Consider the following 24,359-nt stretch of genomic DNA (forward strand, 5'->3'; position numbering starts at 1 on the left):
GGTGCAAGTTAATTAATTTGGCCGTTGTAAAACGGTAAATCGGTGTAAGTTGTAAATCGGTAAATTGGCCATTTAAAAGCAAATTGAATGGTTCCACACACCCAATTGGACTCCCGGAGGGTATTAGGGACCATTGTAAATATTTTGGCCATTTTTATTTCCGGGCGAAAAAAAGTCAAAAAATTCCAAAATTGAAGACTAATATCCACGCTTTTTGAGAAATTTTGGAGGTTTCGGGGCCCGGTGTCGAAAAGTCATGAAATTTTATGGGATACATCTCGGGGTCATATAATGTCGTTTGGAACCATATATGATCATTACTTGTTGTCATAAATGTTCGTGGTAGGCTTGAATTAATGAAATCGGTGCAATTTGTAAACCGCTAATTTGGTCGTTTAAAGGCAAATTGAACGGTTCCACCCACCCAATTTGACTTCCGGAGGGTATTAGGGACCATGGTAAACATTTCGGCAATTTTTATTTCCGGGCAAAAAAAAGTCAAAAAATTCCAAAATTTAAAGACTAATATCCACGATTTTTGAGAAATTTTGGAGGTTTCGGGTTCCGGTGTCGAAAAGTCTTGAATTTTAGGAGATATATCTCGGAGTCATATAATGCTGTTTGGAACCATATATGATCATTATTTGTTGTCATAAATTTTCGTGGTAGACTTGAGTTAATGAAATCGGTGCAAATTGTAAACCGGTAAATTGGTCGTCTAAAGGCAAATTGGATGGTTCCACCCACCCAATGGGACTCTCGGACGGTATTAGGTACAATGGTAAACATTTCGGCAATTTTTATTTTCGGGCGAAAAAAAAGTCAAAAATTTAAAAATTGAAGGCTAATATTCACGATTTTTGAGAAATTTTAGAGGATTCGGGGCCCGGTGTCGAAAAGTCTTGAAATTCTAGTGGATACATCTCGGGGTCATTTAATGCGTTTGGAACCATATATGATCATTATTTGTTGTCATAAATGTTCGTGGTAGATTTGAGTTGATGAAATCGGTGCAAGTTATAAACCGGTAAATAGGTCGTTTAAAGGCAAATTGGATGGTTCCACCCACCCAATTGGACTTTCGAAGGGTATTAGGGACCATGGTAAACTTTTTGGCGATTATTATTTCTTGGCGAAAAAAAGTCTTAAATTTCCAATATTAAAGGCTAATATTCACGCTTTTTGAGAAATTTTGTAGGTTTTGAGGCTCGGTATCGAAAAGTCTTGAGATTCTAGGGAATTGAGCGCGGGGAAATTAGGTCGTTGACTAACCTCCTCACAACCAAATTAAACAAAATTTATTATAATCCTAAACTAACCCTAAACAAGTCTAGTGGTAAGTTCGGAGTCGAACCACAAGGAACCGTAATGTTAGATTGTTCTCGATCTAATGCTTAAGCTACGCCGAATTCGGTTTATGGATATTGGACACTACAACTACACTAACACACATATAAAGACCAAGATATTATAAAGTCTACTAGGGGCAAAGATCCACTTTGAACAATTAACAAATTAATGAGAATCCAATTGATAATAGATCATGCAAAGAAAGAATTAAAATGGGAATTAATTACACTCAAGAGCAATCACTCAAATTCCTAGCCTAGATCACTCATTGACTAGGTGCATAAAAGAAATTTACACCAAATGCAATCAAATATATAAATTCTAATTCACAATCCCTTGTCAAACTAGAACTAATATGCAATCAAGTTTGCTATCATGGGAGATCAAACCAATCTAAAACAAACAACATGCCATCATCAATTCAATCAATTTAATCACACAATTATCATCAAATTTATCTCAAATAACTCAATTAACCATTACAAAGTTTCACTCAACACCTAGTATAAGGAAATCTACTCAAACATGATTAACAAAGCAATTAAAGAATGGATAAAGAGAAAAGCTAAGAGAGTAAGAATGCTCATTGATATAAGATGAAGATCTTCAAATCATCAAATTCCTCCTTTGATTCCAAAATCCATGAAAACCATTGTGTTTCTCACTTTCTCTCTCCAAAATTTGAGAGTTTCTCTCTCTAAAAACTTAAAACTAACCTAAAAACTTCTAAAATATTAAATCCCCCCTCTAAAATGAGCAAAAAAAATCTATTTATAGCCTTTACTAAATTGCCTAGGAAGCTCCGCAACAAGTCGAGCAGCGCGCAGAGGAGCGGGCGCTCCAATTTCGTGCACGGGCGCTCCTAGTTGCAGCAAAATATGGCAGAATTGTTCCAGAAAGTTTGGAGCGGGCGCTCCTCACAGCTGCGCGCCCGCTCCTCTCGGACTGGGCAAACTAATGAGCTTCAAATGAACATATCTCCCACGTTTTACATCGGAATTGGACATATGACCTGTCGTTGGAAAGCTCTCGAGATAAGCTTTCATCTCCAATTAGAATCGCCCCAAAATGTTTTGTAGATAAAAAGATATAGGCGTTTGAAGTATGATCTTTGCAAATCAAGTGCACATTTCTTCATTACTTGTTCTTTTATGTTTTATATTTCTTCAATCTTGAGCAATGAACTTATCCAAGTGTTCCTAAACATAAGAGTAAACCAATAAAGTTTAATCTAATGTCATAAGCCACCAAAATATGCAAGAAAATCCAAAATTGAGCAATAACGACATTTCACACACAAACATGACAAATGTAGTAAAACGTTATTAAAACCAAGTAAAAAGATAGAAAAACTATGAAAAAGTAACTAGAAAACTCCTTAAAATAGCGACATAAATGACACTTATCAGGAATACATCTCGGGGTCATATAATGTCGTTTGGAACCATATATATATGATCACTATTTGTTGTCATAAATGTTCGTGGTAGGCTTGAGTTAATAAAAACGGTGCAAGTTATAAAAAGGTAAATTGGCCATTTAAAGTCAAATGGGATGGTTCCACCCACCCAATTGGACTCCCGGAAGGTATTAGTGTAGGGAATAATTTCAAGCATTAAACCCCTAGCTTGAACCCCACTGTGATCATACACTAAAGTACGGTGGCGTCCAAAAGGGAAGAAGATAGAGCAAAAGAGTCGCCAACAAGTTTTTAAGGAACTTGTAAACCGTTCACGAGGTGAAGGTTACACCCCTTAACGATCCAAGAGATCGTCAACTCCATAAGGTCTAGAACCAAATAAGGGTTCGGGGATGAAGGTACAAATCCAACCTAAAAGAGATTGAACCTGCCCTAATAATAGGACTTTACTTTATTCTGATCGTATTCATGTGCGCTTTCTGATTAACATGCAATCAATAGGATTACCCTAAACCTGTTTATCTATGTTGGTTGAATATTAATGCACAAACAAATCTATTATTGGCGATCACTTGAATTATAATCAAAATTATCCTAACAAGATTATTAAATATCTTATTAAGCGTGATTACAAGTACAAATTCCCTTTAACATGCATAAAAAGGCATGATCAAGCAATAAATATAAAATAATGTACCAAGCAACATAATAATAATATCATGATAATAAAAATCATAATCATCATAAAAATAATAATAATAATATTCGTAATCATCATAAATTATAACAATTATAATCATAATCATGTTCATGTTAATATTAAAGCATAATAATAGCAAGATCCTATGCATGATACTAACAAGATTAATAACAAACCCTAGCATGTCACTAAGCAATAAAAATCAAATCTTTAACCCTAACATGATACTAACAATCATAAATATTAGGAAGAACATAGGAAGCATCGCAGGAATCATATTTGATATTAAAAATACCCTAAACATGATACTAGGAATATCATAATAACAATATAAACATGATTTCTACATCATAACAATTAAAACCATAAAATTACTTACTTTGATGCCTTGTACCTCTTTCTAATAACAAAATACACGCGTTAGTAACTTCAAGAAAAATAATAAACAAAGCAATTAAATTAAATAATTGAAATAGAGATTTGGGACCAAACCCTCAGAAATTAAACCTTTCACGTCTAGAGCGAAGGCAACTTCGAATATGGCTAGGTATTTCTAGATCTTGCGAATGCGGAATTTTGTATGAAAACAAAGTAAGAAAGAAAGATGAATGTTAATTAAAACTTGTGAATGAAGAGAATTGGTGAATGATAGATGTCGATGATGAATGATTGTAGGTCAATGAAAACGGAATTTCTGATACGATATTTATAGAGAAAATCATCCAAAAAAGATAATTTAACAAAACAGAGTCTGACGCACGCAAAACGAGGTTGGCGCCAACCCTGGCTAGCTGGCGCCAGGCACCAATGGCTAGCGCCAGGCGCCAAGGCCTGGGGTTGGACGCCAAGCTTGATTTCAACGCGTTTTCGAAAATCTGATAAATTTCCCGTACTGGAGGATAAAATAATATAATTTCTTCGAAAATGCTATTTGATTTTAATTAAAACTCTGAAAAGTCAACAAAGTCAACTTATCAATGCTAATTGAATTAGGAATGAAAAGAACCTTCTAGAAGATTCTAGAAGACTAAAACCATTCCTAATTGCATTAGGAATGATAAATCATATTAGGCCCTCCCCTAGATCATTGGGCCGCACATAAAGCTCAAACCGGGCCCAGTTTGGTAATTTGGCCATAATTTCCTCAATATTCATCGAAATTGGGCTTATAATATATCGTTGGAAAGGTCTTTGCAAGCCCTATCCAACTACACTACTATTGGACCCATATCATGGACCAACCAATCTGGATTGGCTGTTTTCTTAAAATAAGTTTTCAAAAACAGAAAGAAGAGAAAAGAAATAAAACTTTCCGCAACTAGCTAGACTTTCCACACTTTCGTTTCATTCGATTATGATTCGACGTGAAAGGTACTCATCACTGGGTTTGGTTTTGGGGAGACACAAATGGGTGTCTACCACTAGGTGAAAATAGGCAATTGCCAGCGGTTCAAACCCGGTCTAAGGCACCGGTTTGAACCGCTGCCTATTTGAGGGGTGCCAAAAGCATGCTTTTTGGCACCGGTTCAAAACCAGTGCCATAGGGTGTAATAGGCACCGGTTAACCGGTGCCATAGGGTGGAATAGGCACCGGTTAACCGGTGCCTAATACTGCTCTCCCGCCATTTTTTTTTTGGGTGGTGGATAGTTTAGGCACCGGTTGCTGCCTAACCGGTGCCTTTTATGTAATTTTTTTTTTTTTGGTTTTTTTTCCATCGTGCAATAATATTTTTAAAAAAAAACCTGCAATAATAATAACCTGTAATTCCAGCAATTATATTAAATATAATAATTAATAATTTTATTATTATAATAACTAATAATAATATTATTAATTATTATATACAAAAATATACAAAAATAATATTAGATACAAGAATTCAATTATATATATAGATATAAATATTCCCAAACGCAATACCAAAAAAAAAAAAAAGTTGCTTACATATACAAATAATAGTAAGTACACATATATAATGAATAATAAGTTATATATAGTTCAAAAGTTAACATAAATAATTTATAATTACAATGCCATTTACATGTTGAAGGTGATGAAAGACGCCAACATGTCACGAACTTCATTAAGCTCCTTGATTGTTAACGGACCATCCTTTTGGACCTTGCAAAACTTGAAATACAAAAACATTATTTTAAAAATAATTAATTAGGCAAACAATATGTATTTTATCAAATATTACCTATATGACTTCTATATAGCCCATTTACTACATTACTTATCAAATGAACTATTTCTTTCTCATAACATGTCAATATTGGATAGTTGTATGTGTGTAAGTCCTAAAATTGTATAGGAGAGCATTTTGTTAAGGTTTATGACGGTTTTTACCCAAAATGGCCCGAATATGGCCTATATGACCTTACTTTGCCTATTTCCTACATTTCTTATTAAATGAACTTTATTTATCTCATAACATGTCAATATTATCTAGTTATAGGTGTATAAGGAAAGAAATCACATCAAAAGAGCATATTAACACAAAATGGCCCTAATATGGCCCATATGACTTCTATTCAGCCCATTTTCTACCTTTCTTGTGAAATAGCCTTTTTGTTTCTCATAACATGTCATTTTTGGATAATATTAGGTGTCTAAGGCTAGAAATCACATCAATATAGCATTTCAAGAAGTTTAACAACGCATTTTACTCAACATGGCCCAAATAGGGCTTATATGACTTCTATGTAGCCCATTTTCTACATTACTTATCAAATGAACTATTTCTTTCTCATAACATGTCAATGTTGGGTAGTTGTATGTGTGTAAGCCCTAAAATTGTATAGGAGAGCATTTTATTAAGGTTTATGACGCTTTTTACTCAAAATGGCCCGAATATGGCCTATATGACCTTACTTTGCCCATTTCCTACATTTCTTATTAAATGAACTTTATTTATCTCATAACATGTCAATATTATCTAGTTATATGTGTATAAGGAAAGAAATCACATCAAAAGAGCATATTAACACAAAATGGCCCTAACATGGCCCATATGACTTCTATTCAGCCCATTTTCTACCTTTCTTGTGAAATAGCTTTTTTGTTTCTCATAACATGCCATTGTTGGGTAATATTAAGTGTCTAAGGCGTGAAATCACATCAATATAGCATTTCAAGAAGTTTTAGGACTTACCTCATCAAGCTGTTGAGTGTCCGTACAATGAGTCACAATGTCAAGCATGAATCTCATCACATACAAAGCACAATCAAGTCCATTCACTTGTTGTGCGCACTAGCATATGACAAACAAATCACATCAGTGAAACATGCAAAGGAAATGAGCAAATATTTACTACCATAGATTTTCAAGATAATCACAATAATATCATGTAAATTACATAAATCTCCCTGCATGGCTCCTAGTGATTGTCAAGCCACACAGTAATTACATACTGGATGTACCAAAGAATTATGTAATTATGGCTTCCTAAACAGCCACTACTCTAAAATTGCTAACCACACATGAGAAATTTTTGGAAATATGATAATATAATAGTCAAAGAATAGAACAGGGGTTTTACCCTTCTCCTCTTGTTTCTTCTTCTTTTCCTTAGGAACATAAGTTCCCTCTTCTTTCGCAATACAATCTGACTTGGATTTAGCGTATTGTATCCCAGCCTGAGGGCCTTCGCCTTTCCCTTTGCCTTTCTCTGGAGCTGAAATAACATAAAATGAAGGAAAAAAAAAAGATTAGGGTTCTATAAGCAGATACAAACCACTACTATCCAAAATCATTATGTCACTTTTTACTAATCTATCAAGAAGAAGTTAACAAATTCAATTAATGGCAGAGTAATGAATTGTTATTGTCATAACACTCACATCACTACTTTAAATTTTGGATTATTTCTTTAATTAGGGACAGGGTAACCAACCATGAAAGTAATGCACATAGGAGTGGAGAGAGTAGCTCACCTTTCATTGCTCTTCTGATCAGAATTCTGACCACCGATGCTGCCTCCTGATGCTGGCGTGAAATTTTTTGTAGGGGTTGCCTGAGGTCTGTTGGTGTCCCTACCAATGGTACCTTCTGAAACAAAACCAGTCATAGCTGGGCGCTTGTTGGCATACACGTTTGAATTGTTAGTTGCCTGATTCTGAGAATCGGGTGAAGCAGCCACAAAGCTGCTCTTGAACTGTGCCATCATACCAGTCCTAAGTGAATTAACTGCAGCAGCCCGACTTGGAGTTTGAGAGGGAGAATTGTTGGATTCTGTATTATACCCAATGCCTAAACCAAAATCCACTCCACGAACACCTCGACCACCACCACCTCCTCCACCTCCTCGTCCTTTTCCCTTCTTTCCACCTGCATGAATACATGAAACACCATTTAGTGATAGTAAATATATGGTTCAATATTCAGCATGAGTTTATGAAAGGATTACTAGCAAATTACAAAGGATTTGTAGAAATTATTCCAAGAATAACAGGGAAAAGTAGCAAGGCAAGCATAAAGCTAGAAATCAGCAAGTAAATTAAAAGACCGCAAATTTGTAGTTGTCATACCTCCTTTCCTTGCATCACGTTTAGACCTGAATCTTCCATCCTAAGGATACAGAGTAATTGATAAGATAAATGCCGAAAAACATACAGATAGAATTACAAGCAACAATTCCAAATACTGCATGGCAAAAAAAAAGAGGGACAACATAAGTAACAAAAGAATTCACTCTTCCATGCTGAAAGCATAACTGGCTAAGTGCAAACATTCTTTTCCTCGGCTATATCAATAATAACAGTTGATTCTGTAGTGTTATATATAATCTAGGGCTAAGGAAATGGATCCTATGAAGCTTACATCTACTACATCATCTTGATGCACCTAGTGAGAAATCAGCTCAATAACCAAGAGCTGCAAAATTGTGGCAGTAATACAATGCTTAAATTAGAAACTCTCTAGGTATAAATAGCTTGAATTGCCCAAAAGCAACAGCAAAAACAAGAAAAACGCATAGCCTGATAAGTAATAACACAGTTGATTCAGGTATTGTAGTTTGCAACTTTGCAGTAGCAAGAGAGCAGCAACTCAAATAAACTCCAAAGTGAGTACAGCATTACTCGCTGCTGTAATCTCACTAAAACAAATCCAAGCTTGACCTCGAAGTTTAGGTGTCTTCAAAGCTACAACATCCAGGATCCTCCCAAATTGAGAGAATAAACAGTAAAGCGACCGCTTCAATTCTGGTAAATTCATAAGAGATTCTCACTAGCTCAAATACTTGAATCAGAAACTAAAACTAAATACAAACCCAACAATTACACACCCATAATAAGAGGCAACAACAACATTAACACTTAACATTTCTCAATTACCAAGTAAATTGGTTCAATTTCACAATAATCGGGAAGATTTAAAGTTGCAAACTAAGTCACTCATCACAAAACAGCCACTGCATCAAAAATTAGAAATCCCAAATTTCATAATAACCTAATTTAAACCCTAAAATCAAAGGGCGTATATAGTGATTTATGAAACCTGAGAAGTTAAAATTACATAAAATTAAAAATAAACCTTGAGACAATTAGGGCAGCAGCAAGGAGGAGACTCGGTGGTGACCCTCAGGCCGGTGGCGCGACTCGGTGGTGGAGGAGCCTCAGGGGGGTGGCGCAGCTAGGTGGTGGAGGAGAAAATTAGGGCAGCAGCTAGCTGGCACTCACGGCAAATGGAGGAGGACACTCAGGCTGGTGGCGCGGCTTGGTGGTGGAGGAGCCTCAGGGGGGTGGCGCGGCTAGGTGGTGGAGCAACCTCAGGGCGGTGGAAGGATTTTTCGAATAGGTGGTTTATTTTCGAAAGAGAAAGAAAGGGAAAGCAGAGAGAGGAAGGATTGAAGGCGCGCGACCGGTTTTCGAAACCCCTTGTGGCCGCCGGTGAAGGTGACGGCTGTGGTGGAGGGAGAGAAAGGAAGGATTGAAGGTCGAAACCCAGCTCCAATGAAACAGTAAGGATTGAAGAAGGAATGAAAGAGAAAGAGAAAGAGAGGAAGGAGAAGAGGTATGTAGTCCGCGTTTTTTTTTTTTTTGAATTGGGTCCGGTTCAATTGGCACCGGTTCAAACCGGTGCCTTTTTACTTTTAGGCACCGGTTCAGGCCAAACCGGTGCCTTTTCCCTTTTTTTAAAAACCCGCCCAATTTTGGGCCGATTTTTGGCACCGGTTTGGGCTGAACCGGTGCCATATGGGGGGTGCCAAATGCAATTTTTTTACTAGTGTACAGAAGCCCCCACTTTGACTGAGTTTGGAGAAACGCAAGTTTCGAAAACAAAAGTCAAAGTATCGATAGGGACGGAGAATGATTCAGAACGTTCTGCGATCCCAAATCAATCTTGTAGCGCCTATACCTGCAAAACTAGCGTTAGTTAAACAGATAAAAGAGTTAAGAAACGCGTATCTTGCACCGTCGAGCACACGTCTCCGAAAGTAACCGATTTGTTTTGATGACCTCTTGCAAGCTAGAGAATGCCATCCCGCTTGAAAACCGCTACGCCTGTAACTGCTTCCAAATTAGAAGATGGCTTCGCCTGAAACGATCCTCCTCCGCAATGATAATATTCCGCGTCCAAGGGAATACCATCGAAGATTATTTCTCTTGAAACAATCCTCATCCGCCTTGATAATATTCCACATCCTAGGGAACATCATCGAAGATTATTTCTCTTGAAATAATCCTCATCCGCATTGATAATATTCCACATCCTAGGGAACATCATCGAAGATTATTTCTCTTGAAATAATCCTCATCCGCATTGATAATATTCCACATCCTAGGGAATACCATCGAAGATTATTTCTCTTGAAATAATCCTCATCCGCATTGATAATATTCCACATCCTAGGGAATACCATCGAAGATTATTTATCTTGAAATAATCCTCATCCGCATTATGATCATCTTCCATGCCTAAGGGAATATGTTCGAAGACAACTTCGCCCGAAATTACCTCTAGTTGTTTGTGACAACTCTCCGCAAGCTAGAGAACGCTGTCTTGCTGCTTGTGAACCAGTATGTCGGTGCTTTTGCTGTGATGACAATCCTCTTTTCTTTGGGAATAGTTGCCAACACAACCCTTGTATGATGTATGACAATCCGATTTAGGGAAAGTTGTCAATGCTTCGTAACAATCCATCCTTGGAAATATTGCCACGATGAAGCGACAATCCGTACCTCGGAAAATTTGCCAAAATCCAATTTTTGGAAAAGTTGCCAATGCTTCGTAACAATCTTTCCACACTTTCGTTTCATTCGATTATGATTCGACGTGAAAGGTACTCATCACTGGGTTTGGTTTTGGGGAGACACAAATGGGTGTCTACAATTAGGGACAATGGTAAATATTTCGGCAATTTTTATTTTCAGCGAAAAAAGTCAAAAAATTCCAAAATTGGAGGCTAAGATCCATGCTTTTTGAAAAATTTTGGAGGTTTCGAGACCCGGTGTCGAAAAGCCTTGAAATTTTAGGAGATAAATCTCGGGGTCATATAATGTCGTTTGGAACCATTTATGATCATTATATGCTGTCATAAATGTTCGTGGTAAGCTTGATTTAATGAAATCGGTGCTAGTTGTAAACCGGTAAATTGGTTGTTAAAAGGCAAATTGGATGGTTCCACCCAGCCAGGTGTACTCCCGAAGGGTATTAGGGGCCATTGTAAACATTACGTCAATTTTTTATTTCTGGGCAAATAAAAGTCAAAAAATTCCAAAGTTGAAGTCTAATATCCACGCATTTTGCGAAATTTTGGAGATTTCAAGGCTCGGTGTCGAAAAGTGTTGAAATTCTAGGGAATACATCTCGGGGTCATATAATGCTATTTGGAACCAAATATGATCATTATATGTTTTCATATATAAATAATGTTTGTGGTAGGCTTGAGTTAATGAAATCGGTGCAAGTTGTAAACCGGTAAATTGGTCGTTTAAAAGCAAATTGTATAGTTCCACCACCTAATTGGACGCCTGGAGGGTATTAGGGACCAAGGTAAACATTCCGGAAATTTTTAATTTTCGGGCGAAAATAAGTTTAAAAAATCCAAAATTGAATGCTAATATTCACGCTTTTTAAGTAATCTTAGAGGTTTCGGGGCCTGGTGTCGAAAAGCCTTAAGAATTAGGGGATACATCTCGGAGTCATATAATGCAGTTTGGAAACGTATATGATCATTATATGCATGTTGTCATAAATGATCGTGGTAGGCTTGAGTTAATGAAATTGGTGCAAGTTGTAAACTGATAAATTGGTCTTTTAAAGGGAAATTGGATGGTTTCACCCACCTAATTGGATTCCCGGGGGGTATTAGGGACTATGGTAAACATTTCGGCAATTTTTTTTTTCGTACAAAAAAGTCTAAAAAATCCAAAATTGGAAGGCTAATGTCCATGTTTTTTATTTTTTATTTTTTTTTTATTATTTTTTTTTAAAAAAAAAATAGAAATTTTGAAGGTTTTGGGACCCGGTGTCGAAAAGAAATGAGATTTTAGGGGATACTTCTCAGGGTCATATAATGTCGTTTGGAACCATAAATAATCATTATATGTAGTCATAAATGTTCGTGGTGGGCTTGAGTTAATGGAATTGGTGTAAGTTGTAAACTGGTTTGATTGTTTAAAGGGAAAGTGGATGGTTCCACCCACCCAATTGGACTCTCAAAGGGTATTAGGGACCATGGGAAACTTTTGGCAATTTTTATTTTCGGGCGAAAAAAAGTCAAAAAATTTCAAAAATTGAAGGCGAATATCCACGCTTTTTGAGAAATTTGGAGTCTTCGGGGCCCGGTGTCTAAAAGTCTTGAAATTCTAGAGAATACATCTCGGGGTCATATAATGTCGTTTGGAACTATATATGATCGTTGTTTGTTGTCATAAATGTTTGTGGTAGGTTTAAATTAATGAAATCGGTGCAAGTTGTAAATCGGTAAATTGGCCGTTTAATGGCTAATTGGATGGTTCCAAGTCATATTGATCCTTTTCCTCAAAAAAAAAAGTCATATATATTGATCCTACTTTTAAACTATAATGTATATTAATAAAATTAGCAAATTTTAGCCATCTAAAATTAGTATTTTTTTAATTGCAGCCATTTAAAAAAAAATTGCAAATTACAGCCCAAAAGTTATTATAAATTGCAACATAATTCAATTTTTTCATCGTTTTGCATGTCAAAAAATGTTCTGTTAAGGTTTTAGTAGCCCTTTTTAGTTCTTAAGGGTCCTAATTGAGCTCGAAATGTTCCCTGAAGGTTTTAGCAGCCATTTTAGCACTTACATTATTTTTTTGCTAATTTCGAGCTTTATGCAGAATATTAAGGAATAAAATGACCCCTAAAACCTTAACCGAATATTTTTCGACACACAAACCGATGAAAAAGTTTATTTGAGTTGCATTTTACCAATGCGTGGTTCCTACACCCAGGTGTACATGAATTTTGAATTTCAAATTTTAAATTTTAAAATTTTAATTTCATTTTCAAAATGTTATTATCCAAAATACTATATTTAGTTTCCTTTCTTTACACACACACACACACATATATATATTTTCACGAATCTTTCAAAAAAATTTAATTATAATATTTATTTTAATGATTGTTCTGTGTACTTTGAGGCTCTTTATATGACTATATAATGTTCTTTATAAAAAAAAATAATTTTTAATCTCTAAAAATATTTCACCTATAAATAACTTAAGATTTTGTTTTAAATTTATAAAATTTCGTTTTCAAAATTTTAGTTTTCAATTATTTATTTATTTTTATTTCGTTCATATTTTTCACCTTTACTATATATAGTTACAATTTTAATTTTAGGAATGGTATATATAAATTTTTTGTGATGTTCTATATGTGATTTAATAATGTTCTCTATTAGAAAACATGATGTACTTTATAGTTGTTTGTAATGTACAATTATTTTTTAAAACTATATCTTTTTCCTTATGTCCATAATTATATCATATAATGATTTTTATTAAATTTTTTGATAGTTTATTTTAATTGACCATGTTTTTTTTATTGTAATTGCAATGTACTTTTATCGTCACATAATGTTCATTGCTTATTGTGAAATGTTCTTTGAATTTTGTCTTTGGATCGTGGTAGGTGTATATATAAGTTATGTTCATTACATAATATTATCATGTTCTATTAATAATATTAGGGATGTTCTTTAGATCTGAAAAACAATCATCAATAGAGGAGATCTCAAAAGAATGTCGTCATCAACCTTCACGATCCTAATTTTTAAAATATATATACGTAGTTAGTGATTATTAATATTAAAAAAATATAGAATTAATAAATGATATATTATTTAAAAATACAGAATAAATCAAAGAACATAGAAGCAAAAAACATAAAGGATAAAAATAAAGAACATTCATATAATTGTTTAATACTATAATGAGGAACATAAGTACAATTTATAAAGAACACCATCTTCAACATTTGACAAAATATAAAGAACATTATCTTCAACCTTTGACAAAATAAAAGAACATCATCTTCAACCCTTGTCATATGGATCTCAAATTCATAAATATCAAAATTGAAAAAAACAGCGATATTTTACAATAATCGTGCAAAATAATAACGAAATATAATCAACCTAATAAGAAAAATCCTGAAATTAAAATATAACAAATAAAATCAAATTACCTTCTCCGCTCCATCGATTACAATATTATCATAATTTAGGGTGTGTTCTATTCACCTGATTTTTACTTATCTGAACTTATCAACCCTTATATGAACTTATCTAAACTTATTAGTTTAATATATTCAAAAATGCTAATATTTTCATATTTTATTGCTTTTATTTTAATATATTGTTATATATATATACTCATATTACCAATATGTTACACAATATGTTTCAAGAATGACAAATAATGTCTAATAAAGTCTTATAAGTGTTAATAAGGTTTAATAAGATCAAATAAGTGAAAATAAGTGTTAATAAGGTGTAATAAGTTCAGATAAGTTCTAATAAGTAAAAATCAGGTGAATAGAACACACCCTAGGTGTACCATGAGCATGGTACACCCTGGTGTACTATACAATTTTCAGCATTTTACAATTTATAACAACTTTTTGCAATTTGCAATTTTTTTTAAATGACCGTAATTTGTAAAATACTAACTTAAATGGCTGCAATTTACAAATTTTCCTATAGATTATAATATATATGTAAATAATTTTATTTATTTATTTTATTTTATTTTTGAATTTTTTTTTTTTTTTTTGTATGATAGATGTGAAACTATTTTGATCCATACCAATATGAGATATATGCGGTCAAGCTTATCCTAGTTTGTGATATATTAAACTTGATATATCATTTATCATAATGTAGTAGATTGAAGCTTAGAATAAAAATTCGAAATTAATTTGACATGATCGATATTAGAGCCAAACAATTTATTTTCCATAAACAAGAAATGTACCAAGACAGAAGTCATGAAGAACCAAGACTGTGATACTATGTAAATACTTGATTTTTTTATGAGAAAAATGAAACCACTATTTATAGCAATTTCCCCAAGAGAATAATGTGAATTTACTAAAACACATCGAATATACAAACTAATAAGGCAATACATAATTACTTGACACGCACAAAACATAAAAATGGCCAATAAACTTGTAGCAATATCTTTTGGTTTATTGTTATTTCCCGTTTAATGATAATTTTATTTAATTTAACTAATTAAGATTATATGACAATTAGCATATATACAATAAATATGCACATATGAGATCTGTACACTATATCATTGTTACAACAATTTCATCGAAACTCACGTTTTTGTAGCAAAATAATTGAGTTGGTTGTTAATTACCAACAAGTGATGAGTGCTGAAAAATACGACAGAATTAGCTCTCTTCCTGATGCTATCCTCGTTGATATACTCTCTTTAATCACCCTGAATGATGCTGTCAACACGAGCTTTGTATCGCGGCGATGGCTGCATCTATGGGCTGAAGTCACAACTATTTATATTCTTATCAAGCAGTCCAAAGGACCCTTTAAGTATTGGACTTCCTTCCCTAAAAAAATACTGCCAAAGCTCACTTCACCGCTCATCCGAAGATTTTGTCTAGATATAGAGTGTATTGTTAACAAGTATGGGTTGGAACAAATCGATTTGTGGTTTAACCGTGTTTCAGATCGATGGAAGATCGAGGAAATCAAGGTAACAACAAAGGGTTACGACGGTCTAATCTCTTTTCCCGTGATATTCCAAATACACTCGTTGTTAGTGCTTGAATTGTATGGTGATTTATCTCTGAATTTGCCTCTTAAAGTGTTTAAGATCCCGAATTTAAAGAAGCTTGCTATACAAATCAATTTTACTCAAACAAAACAACGCAAGTTTTTCGAGTCATTAATGAAGTCTTGTCCATTACTCGAAGACTTGTGTTTACATTTTTGTTCTATATGCAAGACAGGATTTTTGGTTCCTAATAAAATTTCATTATTAAGTCCAAATTTGAAGAAATTGAATTTATCGTTTTCAGGCCAATATCTAATGAGAACTATTGTAATTGATGCTCCTAATTTGGAGTACTTAAAATTGGGTTCTTCTAATAATGGTTTGCCAAATTTTAGCTTTGTCAATACTCCTACTATGTTAGTTGAAGCTAATATAAGTGGCAATCTTAGTAAAGGAGAGGTGACAACAAAATTTTTTGACGCGATTTCTAGAGTAAGATCTCTTGGTGTATGGAGACCTATGATGATAGGTACAATGACAAGAATGTTTGTTAATTTGACTCGGCTTGTATGTACCATGCCTTGTTCCGGGGAGGACACAAAGGCGTTCTTAGGATTACTCGAAAAATGTCCTCTACTAGAGACTCTTACCGTTAACTTCACAAGTTCCGGTACATGGGAATACTTGTGGTGTTATATTGAGGCTCCAAACATATTAATTCATGCCAAGAAGATAGAGATGAACTTCATGTCTTCATTAATGCTCAATAATGATGCTTTGAATCTAATTAAGTACTTGCTAACTCATGCACGCGTATTGGACCGGTTTATTATCAAGATTAGTACTGATCCAAGTAGTGAGATTTTAGAAGAAGAAAAAAACCAGGAAGTAGAAGCTTGTAAGGAGATATTTGATTGGGTAAGATTTTTATCAACGCGCTATCAAGTTGAATTTTCGGGGAGATATCTCAGAATTAAACAATCTGGTGAAGAATGCAAGCTTATAAAGGGACCAAATGGTTACATAATCTGTAAGTGAAGCATAAGCTAAATCATCTTGCAGCATAAAAAATTTCTATTGATGTTGATGTAGTTATGGAAGAACTTTGGTTTGTTATTGACTCTTTTGATTTGATTGATTACATTTGTGCCAATTATTGAAATTTGCAAAAGGAATCAATATTGAAATTTCTTTATATTTTCTCTATTATAAATTTATAATCCTTTGAAGATATATGCTTAATTGATATTAATTGAAGATAATTTTTATTTTAATTGTGGTATTATGAGAGGGGGAGATTTTGGGGTTTGCTCTCCTCTCATTAACCTATACTTTTAATTTCCCTTGGTCACCTAAAATTTTAGAATGTTATAGGGATTCTAAAATTTTAGGCGTTTCCCTACAACTTGTTAGAGGACCAACTCAACCAAAAGCTTAAGCTTGTGGTTGAGGCCCAAGAATATGTTTTATACTCTATTACTTCCCCAATTAGTCTAAGGTGCACCCTTGTACACCTTAGATAGGTGTAACAACACAGCCCAAAAACCCAATTACACATAACCCAATTAAGAAAAGCCCTAAAACTAGAAAAACATGAAAACTGCAAACACACCCACACCCAATAAATGTAACGTCACTTCCAAACTCAAAACTCTTCTTCTTCTATATGATTTTCTCTCTCCTCTTTTTCACTTTCTCTCTCCTCTATTTCATTTTATCTCACTAAAAAACTGCAAAAACATCAATGGACAATTGGACATTAGAGAAGAGATGCAAAATCAAAATGATCCTCCCTAAAAAAAAAAAAAAGGCAATTTTATGTAAATTTCACTCAATTTTGTTTGAATTTATATGATTATCACTTAATTTTGTTTGAATATTGTTCGATACTCTATTGTTCGAAATTTTTTATTGGAATTGTCAAAAAAAATTAGTGAAATCAAACAGATACCTTATGTTCACATTTTGAAATGCATATGTTCATATTTTGAATTCTTATGTTCATATACTGAATCCTTTTGTAAACTTTCTGAAATGCATATATTCACTTTCTAAATCCATATGTTCATATTTCTTATGTATATGTTCACCTTCTGAAATGCTTAATTATGTTCATACACATTAATAAATGAACCAATGCATATGTTCATATTTTGAATGCACATGTTCATATTTTGAATACGTATGATGCATATGTTTCATAATCATATTTATTTTTTATTTCTTCAATTTTTTTATGTTCATAATTAAATGTCTTATATTCATAATAATATTTTATATGTTCATAATGTAAATATTCATAGTAAATATTTATTGTTCATAAATATACTGATTAAGTCTGTTTATGCATATGTTCTCTTTCTTAATAGCATATGTTCATATTTTTTACGCATATTTAAAGAACCTATGCATATGTTCATATTTTGCATGATTATGTTCATTGATAAAAAAAAATGAATAAAATCATATGAAACACATATGAAATTGATCAAAGCTAAAAAAAATCAATTCATATGAATTCAAAAAATCAGATAAACAACCAATTCCATATTGTAAGGAACAGATTCAATCGTTAAATCAAAACAAAACGAGAAAAATAGAAGAAGAAAAAATAGAGGAAAAGGAATTAAAGAAGGAAGGAGAAAAAACAGAGTATAATTTGTGAATTCAAAGATTCATATAAACCTTAATCAATCGAAATTAAAGCACAAAATCGAAGTTCACAAAAAAAATTCATACTTAATAACTACTTTCATGTTGTAAGAAACAAATTCAATAAAAAAAAGTGTAAAAAAAGGGGGAAAAAAACAGAGGAGAGAGAAAATAAAAAACGAAGGAGAAAAATAGAGGAGAAGAAAGCTAATGTTCATTTTTTCAAAAGCTAATGTTCATATTGTGCTGTTGTTACACCTATTTCTAGGTAGGGGTGAAAGTAATTCGGATTAAAACCGAACCGAACCGAAAACCAAACCGAATTACTAATTCGGTTTGGATTATTTTTGAATTCGGATTGGATCGGATTGAAAAAATTAAAAAATATGGATTACGGATTGGATACGGTTTAGGGTTTAAAAAAACCGAAAACCGAATTACAAACCGAATTACAACCCAATAATTTAAGCTCATTTTCTTTTTCAAATTATCCAACCACTTTCCCCTTTCATAAATAAACTTAAAAAAAAAAAAAAAACCTAATTCTCAATTCTCCTTTATCAATATCTTACTCTCTCACAAAGAATGTAGTTAACATGAAATGATTGTAGGAATTTTCTAGGTGAAGTTCGAGTTTCGAGTTTAAATGTTGCAAAAGAAGGGAACAAATTTCGGTTTGGATTGGATTCTAATTTGAAAAACCGAATTAATTTGGTTTGGATTGGATTGGATCGAATCATAATTCGGTTTGGATTCGGATTGAGATTTCTAAAACCGAATTAATTCGGATTGGATTCGGTTTTGGCTATAATCCAAACCGCAAACCGAACTTTCACCCCTATTTCTAGGTGCATGAGTGTGCACCTAAGAATATGTGTTATTTCCCCTCAAATGAAAGGTCCTTTGGGCTTGAAATGTGGATGCAACACAAGTCCACCCATATCTGGCGCAAATCAATTCCACTTTGAAAAAGGGGTGGATGAGATTGGATCTCGTGACTTTTGTGTCACGCTGGTTCTGATACCATTAGAGGACCAACTCAACCAAAAGCTTAACCTTATAGTTAAGGTGAAGAATTATGTTTTATACTCTATTACAACTAAACAAATCCAACAAATTTAACGTATGGGTAAGTTTTTTTATCAAAATTAAAATACGGGTTTTACTTGGTAAAACACAAGCATGACTTACTATTCATTATGCTAGAGCTTTTTTTGTTGCCAAGTTATTTGGAATTTTGTTCAAAAAATTAGACTCACAACAAAGATTAAACTATTAATAAAATAAATTAGGGAGCCAAGGGTCGTATCATCTCTTTAATTGTCCAGCACAAAATTGAGTTTTTATGAAAATATGCTACTCTTAAGCAATCATGTACTTTTTTTTAACTTAAAAAGAAATTGATGGAAGTTTTTTTTTTTTTTTTTTTTTTTTTTTTGAGGTCTGTATTTTTTAATTTTAAGAACACCCTGTTTCAAATAAATAAATCTAATCATATAATCATATCATATAACTAATATATAAAGCTAAACTTTTAGCCAGGTCACGAGGCTGCGACACTTGGCGTTCTAACTTTTTGCCGTGTCGCGCCACGTTGAATAGATTTAAATAGATCTCATAAGATAAATGAAAAAGTTAATTTAAAATTTTATTTGGATAGAATTTTAGGATAAAATTAGTTTAATATATGAAGCTAAACTTTTAGCCAGGTCACAAGGCTGCGACACTTGGCGTTCTAACTTTTTGCCAAGTGTCGCGCTACGTTGGATAGATTTAAATAGACCTCATAAGATAAATAAAAAAGTTAATTTAAAATTCTATTTGGATAAAATTTTAGGATAAAATTAGTTTTATTTTCGATAAAATACCAATATTTCAAATGTACAAATTCAATTATAATTTTATTAAAAAAATTATTAGATTATAATTCTTAAAAATTAATAAATTATTTTTTGTATCATAATATTTTTTTGACAAATCGTATAAAGATTAAAAATTTATTTCATAATTCAATAAACAACCCGGGTATAGCACGGGGCACAAAACTAGTATATATATAAAGGGGAGTTTTTTCCCGAGTTTTTAGAGAGCCACGTAGGATTTAATTTTTTCAGCGCGCCACGTAGGGTAAAAACATTTAGTGGTAGCCAATTAAATATGAGATTATTAATTTCTTTTAGAATTAAATAATTTAAATGACACGTAAGCAAAATTGGTGAATCGGATAATCCAGTTTAAATTAATTAAATATAAAATATTATCTTGTAATATCAGTAATTTTATCTAAACATTTAACAATTTTTAGCACATAAATTATAGGTAAAAATATTATTTTAAAAAATTCAAACAACCCGTGCATCGCACGGGCTTCATCTATTAAATAAATAAAATAAAAACACCCCAAAATTAGTTAGCAAATTAAGTCTATCTCTATATATATCTAATAAGAAGTAGCACTAAGATCAAATAATCGATTAACTATAACTATTCGATTATTAATCTTCCAAAAATCAAGGGAAAAAAAAAAGGCACTAACATAAAACTCAAAAACCCTAAACAATTTGAACAATGATTACCAAGAGAACAAGATCAAAGAAGATGTCCAGTAGTGGTGGAGTTGATAGATTAAGCTCTCTTCCTGATTGCATCCTCATCGATATCCTATCTCGTCTTCCTATCACCTCCGCGGCTGCCACCGCTGTTTTATCGTCTCGATGGCCTTATCTATGGCCTCAAATCACTTCTCTCAAACTCAGTAGCATACTTTTCAAAGGTGTGTACAATAGTGTTGAATGTTTTATTGCTATTACCAAAGTAATCAACAAGTTAACCTCTCCGATTATTCGTAGTTTTACTCTCCATCTTGATGACCCGTGTTTAGTCTATTTTCCCCTTGATTTATGGTTTCAACAAATCCATCATCGAAGAGTCGAAGACATCTGTTTTAGACTTGTTACTCGTGAAGTTGCACCTATGATGTTCCAAGTCTCCTCGTTTATGTTTCAAACTCCTTCATTGGTAACACTTGAACTAAACATTGGTATTATTTGCATTTTTCCTAGGCATATTTTCAATGATGATACTAAACCAAAATTCAATCTTCCTAATTTGAAGAAATTGAGTATTCAAGTGTTGCCTTTTGAGTGTGAATTTTGGGGAAAACTAATCGAGTCTTGCCCATCACTCGAAGATTTGAGTTTTATGGTTACTTCATCGCCTAATAATATTAATGCTAGTGTTATATTTCCCGACATAACATCGATATCAATATTAGGTCAAAATTTGTTGCGGTTGAATATAACTGTACTTCATGACCATAGGGCAAAAGTTGTAATCGATGCCCCTCGATTGGAATACTTGATGCTCGATATTGAATCCCTATTAGAATTTCGCTTTGCCAAGAAGCCGAATGCATTGTGTGAAGCAGTGGTAAGTGTTGCTAGGAAACCGAGAATTGCACCCAATGGGAAGGATGTGATCACGAAGTTTCTTGGACTTATCTCTAATATTAAGTCCCTCACATTTGATGTTCGTTCATACTCCTTAGAGACGTCGTTGTTGTTTCCTAATTTGACTCACTTACGATTCATGGGTTGTTATGGGCACGAGTTTAAGGTATTGTGGCCATTGCTCAAGTCATGTACAAAATTGGAGAATCTTTGTATTAGCATGAGTAGTGAAGTATCTCACGGTGATTTTTTGATTCCCCCAAAGGTTTCTCCATCGTGTTTATTGGATCATATCAAGAGGATTGAGATAAAGGTAGCTATGATATTTTACGACGAAGAAGAGAATTTATTGAAGGTATTAAAGTATTTTCTACTTAAAGGCTTAGTTTTGGAGCATGTCATATGTATCTTCACCAAAAAAATTGAATCCTCCGAAAGAAGTGATGTAAGAAGGGAGTTATTGTTTTGGAAAAAATTATCCAAGTGCGAAATAGGTTCATCTCGCCGGTGCCAAATCGTATTTTCAGGGTTACGTATTAAGTCGTCAATAATTAAGCATGGCAATTCATAAAGCAAAGAACTAATGGACGCATGCTTCTTCATATCTCTATTGTTACAAAAAAATGGTTGTTCAGTAATTAATGGCTGTAATTAGCTTAATTATATACAAGTATTTATGCAATTTTTGTAAGTCGTACCAATAATCCTTCTAAGGCATATGATGTAAGATCAATTTGATTTTTGAAACGACTGCAATTGACCAATTCATTCTTTTATTTATTTTTTTCCCTTGTGTTTAATTTAGCTAGTTACTACGAGTAGTTCCTGGTCCAAATATGTTGGATGTGTATTCACAAGAAAAAAAATTATTTTAAGTTTGTATTCACTACTCCATAATATTTTTTTTATTATAATATTTTTCGGCAAATACAAGTTTATATGCCACATAAACAAATTTTTGTTAATCTGGTGGCATTTCTGTAAATATATTGAAAATTTTTGGTTATTTATCGATTAGTATACTGTTTGCAACTTGGTTTTACTGTTTGGTGAGAAAATTACACATGTACCCCTCAACTAGTACATGAAAAGACGCATGTATCCCTCAACTGATACTTAAAAAGACGATTATACCACAGATAAACAAATTTTAACTGGGCACAGCTCAATATTTTTTAAGAAAAAAAGGGGGGAAAAAAAGTTTGCCACGATTTCGACAAATATACTTTTGGGATTACTCTAAGTATAAATTGATAATTTTAGTAATATACTTCCTCCGTTCTTTTTTACTTAACCCGCTTTGACTTTACACTATTCACCACTCCTCCTTTGACCGTGTTTTGTGAATAATATGTAAGGAAAAACATAATTATGTTGGATCATTTCGAATTTGTCTCAATAAGTACTATCATAATATATAACTTTTATATTTTTTAATTATGGAGAATTAAAGTTAATAATCGTTAAAGTTTTGCATTGACAAGAGTGATAAAAGAAACAGGTCAAGTAAAAAAAAGCAAAGGAAGTGCTATCTCCGTTTCTTTTTGGTTGACATGTATTTCTTTTTAGGAAGTTTTGTTGTAGTTGACACGTTTCCTTTTGGGGATAAATTTTTACCTTGCATTTACAAGCTACCCCACTTGCTTTTTCATTCTCTTTCACTCTCTCTTTTCTCTTTAATATGTATGTCTAAATCAAACGCGACAACTAAGTAAAAACGGAGGAAATAATACACAATAGAAGATTCCATTAAAAAAAAAAAGTACTCCGTAGAAGATTATTCAATTTATTCTAGAACACTCCTCTATAATGGGCAATAAGTCTATTGTGCACCTTGGTCCATCTAGGATAGCTAGACCACAAGCGATTGTTCAGATTTTATTACCAAATGTTCAAAAGTATGGAAGTGGTGCAATGTTCGGATTTTTGTACAAAATGGTCAAAATTTGCAATTATTCAGATTTTTTTACGAAATGTTTAAAAGTATAGGCATACATTGAGATTGTTCAGATATTTTTACTAAATGATCAAAATTTGCGAAGTTCAAATTTTTTTACTTAATGTTCAAATTTTGCAATTGTCCAGATTTTTTAGTAAATGTTCAAAAGTATAGTCGTGTTCATTGCGATTGTTAAGATATTTTTACTAAATAATTTGCGATGTTCGGATTTTTTTACTAAATGTTCAAAATTTGCAATTGTTCAAATCTTTTTACTGAATGTTCAAAAGTATAAGCGTGGTACATTGCGATTGTTAAGATATTTTCACTAAATTTTCAAAAATTTTGATGTTCATATTTTTTTTAAAATGTTCAAAATTTACAATTGTTCAGATTTTGTTTACTAAATGTTCAAAAGTATCAGGTAATCGATCATAATAGATACGAATTGATTAATGAGAACAGTAAAAACAATCAGGTAATCGATTACGAATTGAAATCAATCAAATTAGCTTTCACAAATTCAATTGATATTAAAACAATTATTTCATCCACAAATTCATCTCAAAATCAAAAAATAAATTAATATTGATCACAATGAGTTCATAATAACAAACCTG

The 24,359-nt window shown here is 32.9% G+C and overlaps 2 protein-coding genes across 2 annotated transcripts; both read left to right on the top strand.

The window, feature by feature from the left end:
* Nucleotides 1-15,333: 15,333 nt before the first annotated feature.
* Nucleotides 15,334-16,737, top strand: LOC145606540 (F-box protein At4g09920-like). Its single transcript, XM_081662366.1, has one exon. It carries the CDS (start codon nt 15,334-15,336, stop codon nt 16,735-16,737), a length of 1,404 nt encoding a protein of 467 aa, XP_081518492.1.
* A 4,182-nt stretch (nt 16,738-20,919) lies between these two features.
* On the top strand, nt 20,920-22,371 carry LOC145606556 (F-box/FBD/LRR-repeat protein At5g22660-like). Its single transcript, XM_081662367.1, has one exon. It carries the CDS (start codon nt 20,920-20,922, stop codon nt 22,369-22,371), a length of 1,452 nt encoding a protein of 483 aa, XP_081518493.1.
* The last annotated feature ends 1,988 nt before the right edge of the window (nt 22,372-24,359 follow it).

This window comes from Chenopodium album, chromosome 2 (assembly GCF_948465745.1).
Source record: "Chenopodium album chromosome 2, dcCheAlbu1.1, whole genome shotgun sequence".
Taxonomy (NCBI): Eukaryota; Viridiplantae; Streptophyta; class Magnoliopsida; order Caryophyllales; family Amaranthaceae; genus Chenopodium; species Chenopodium album.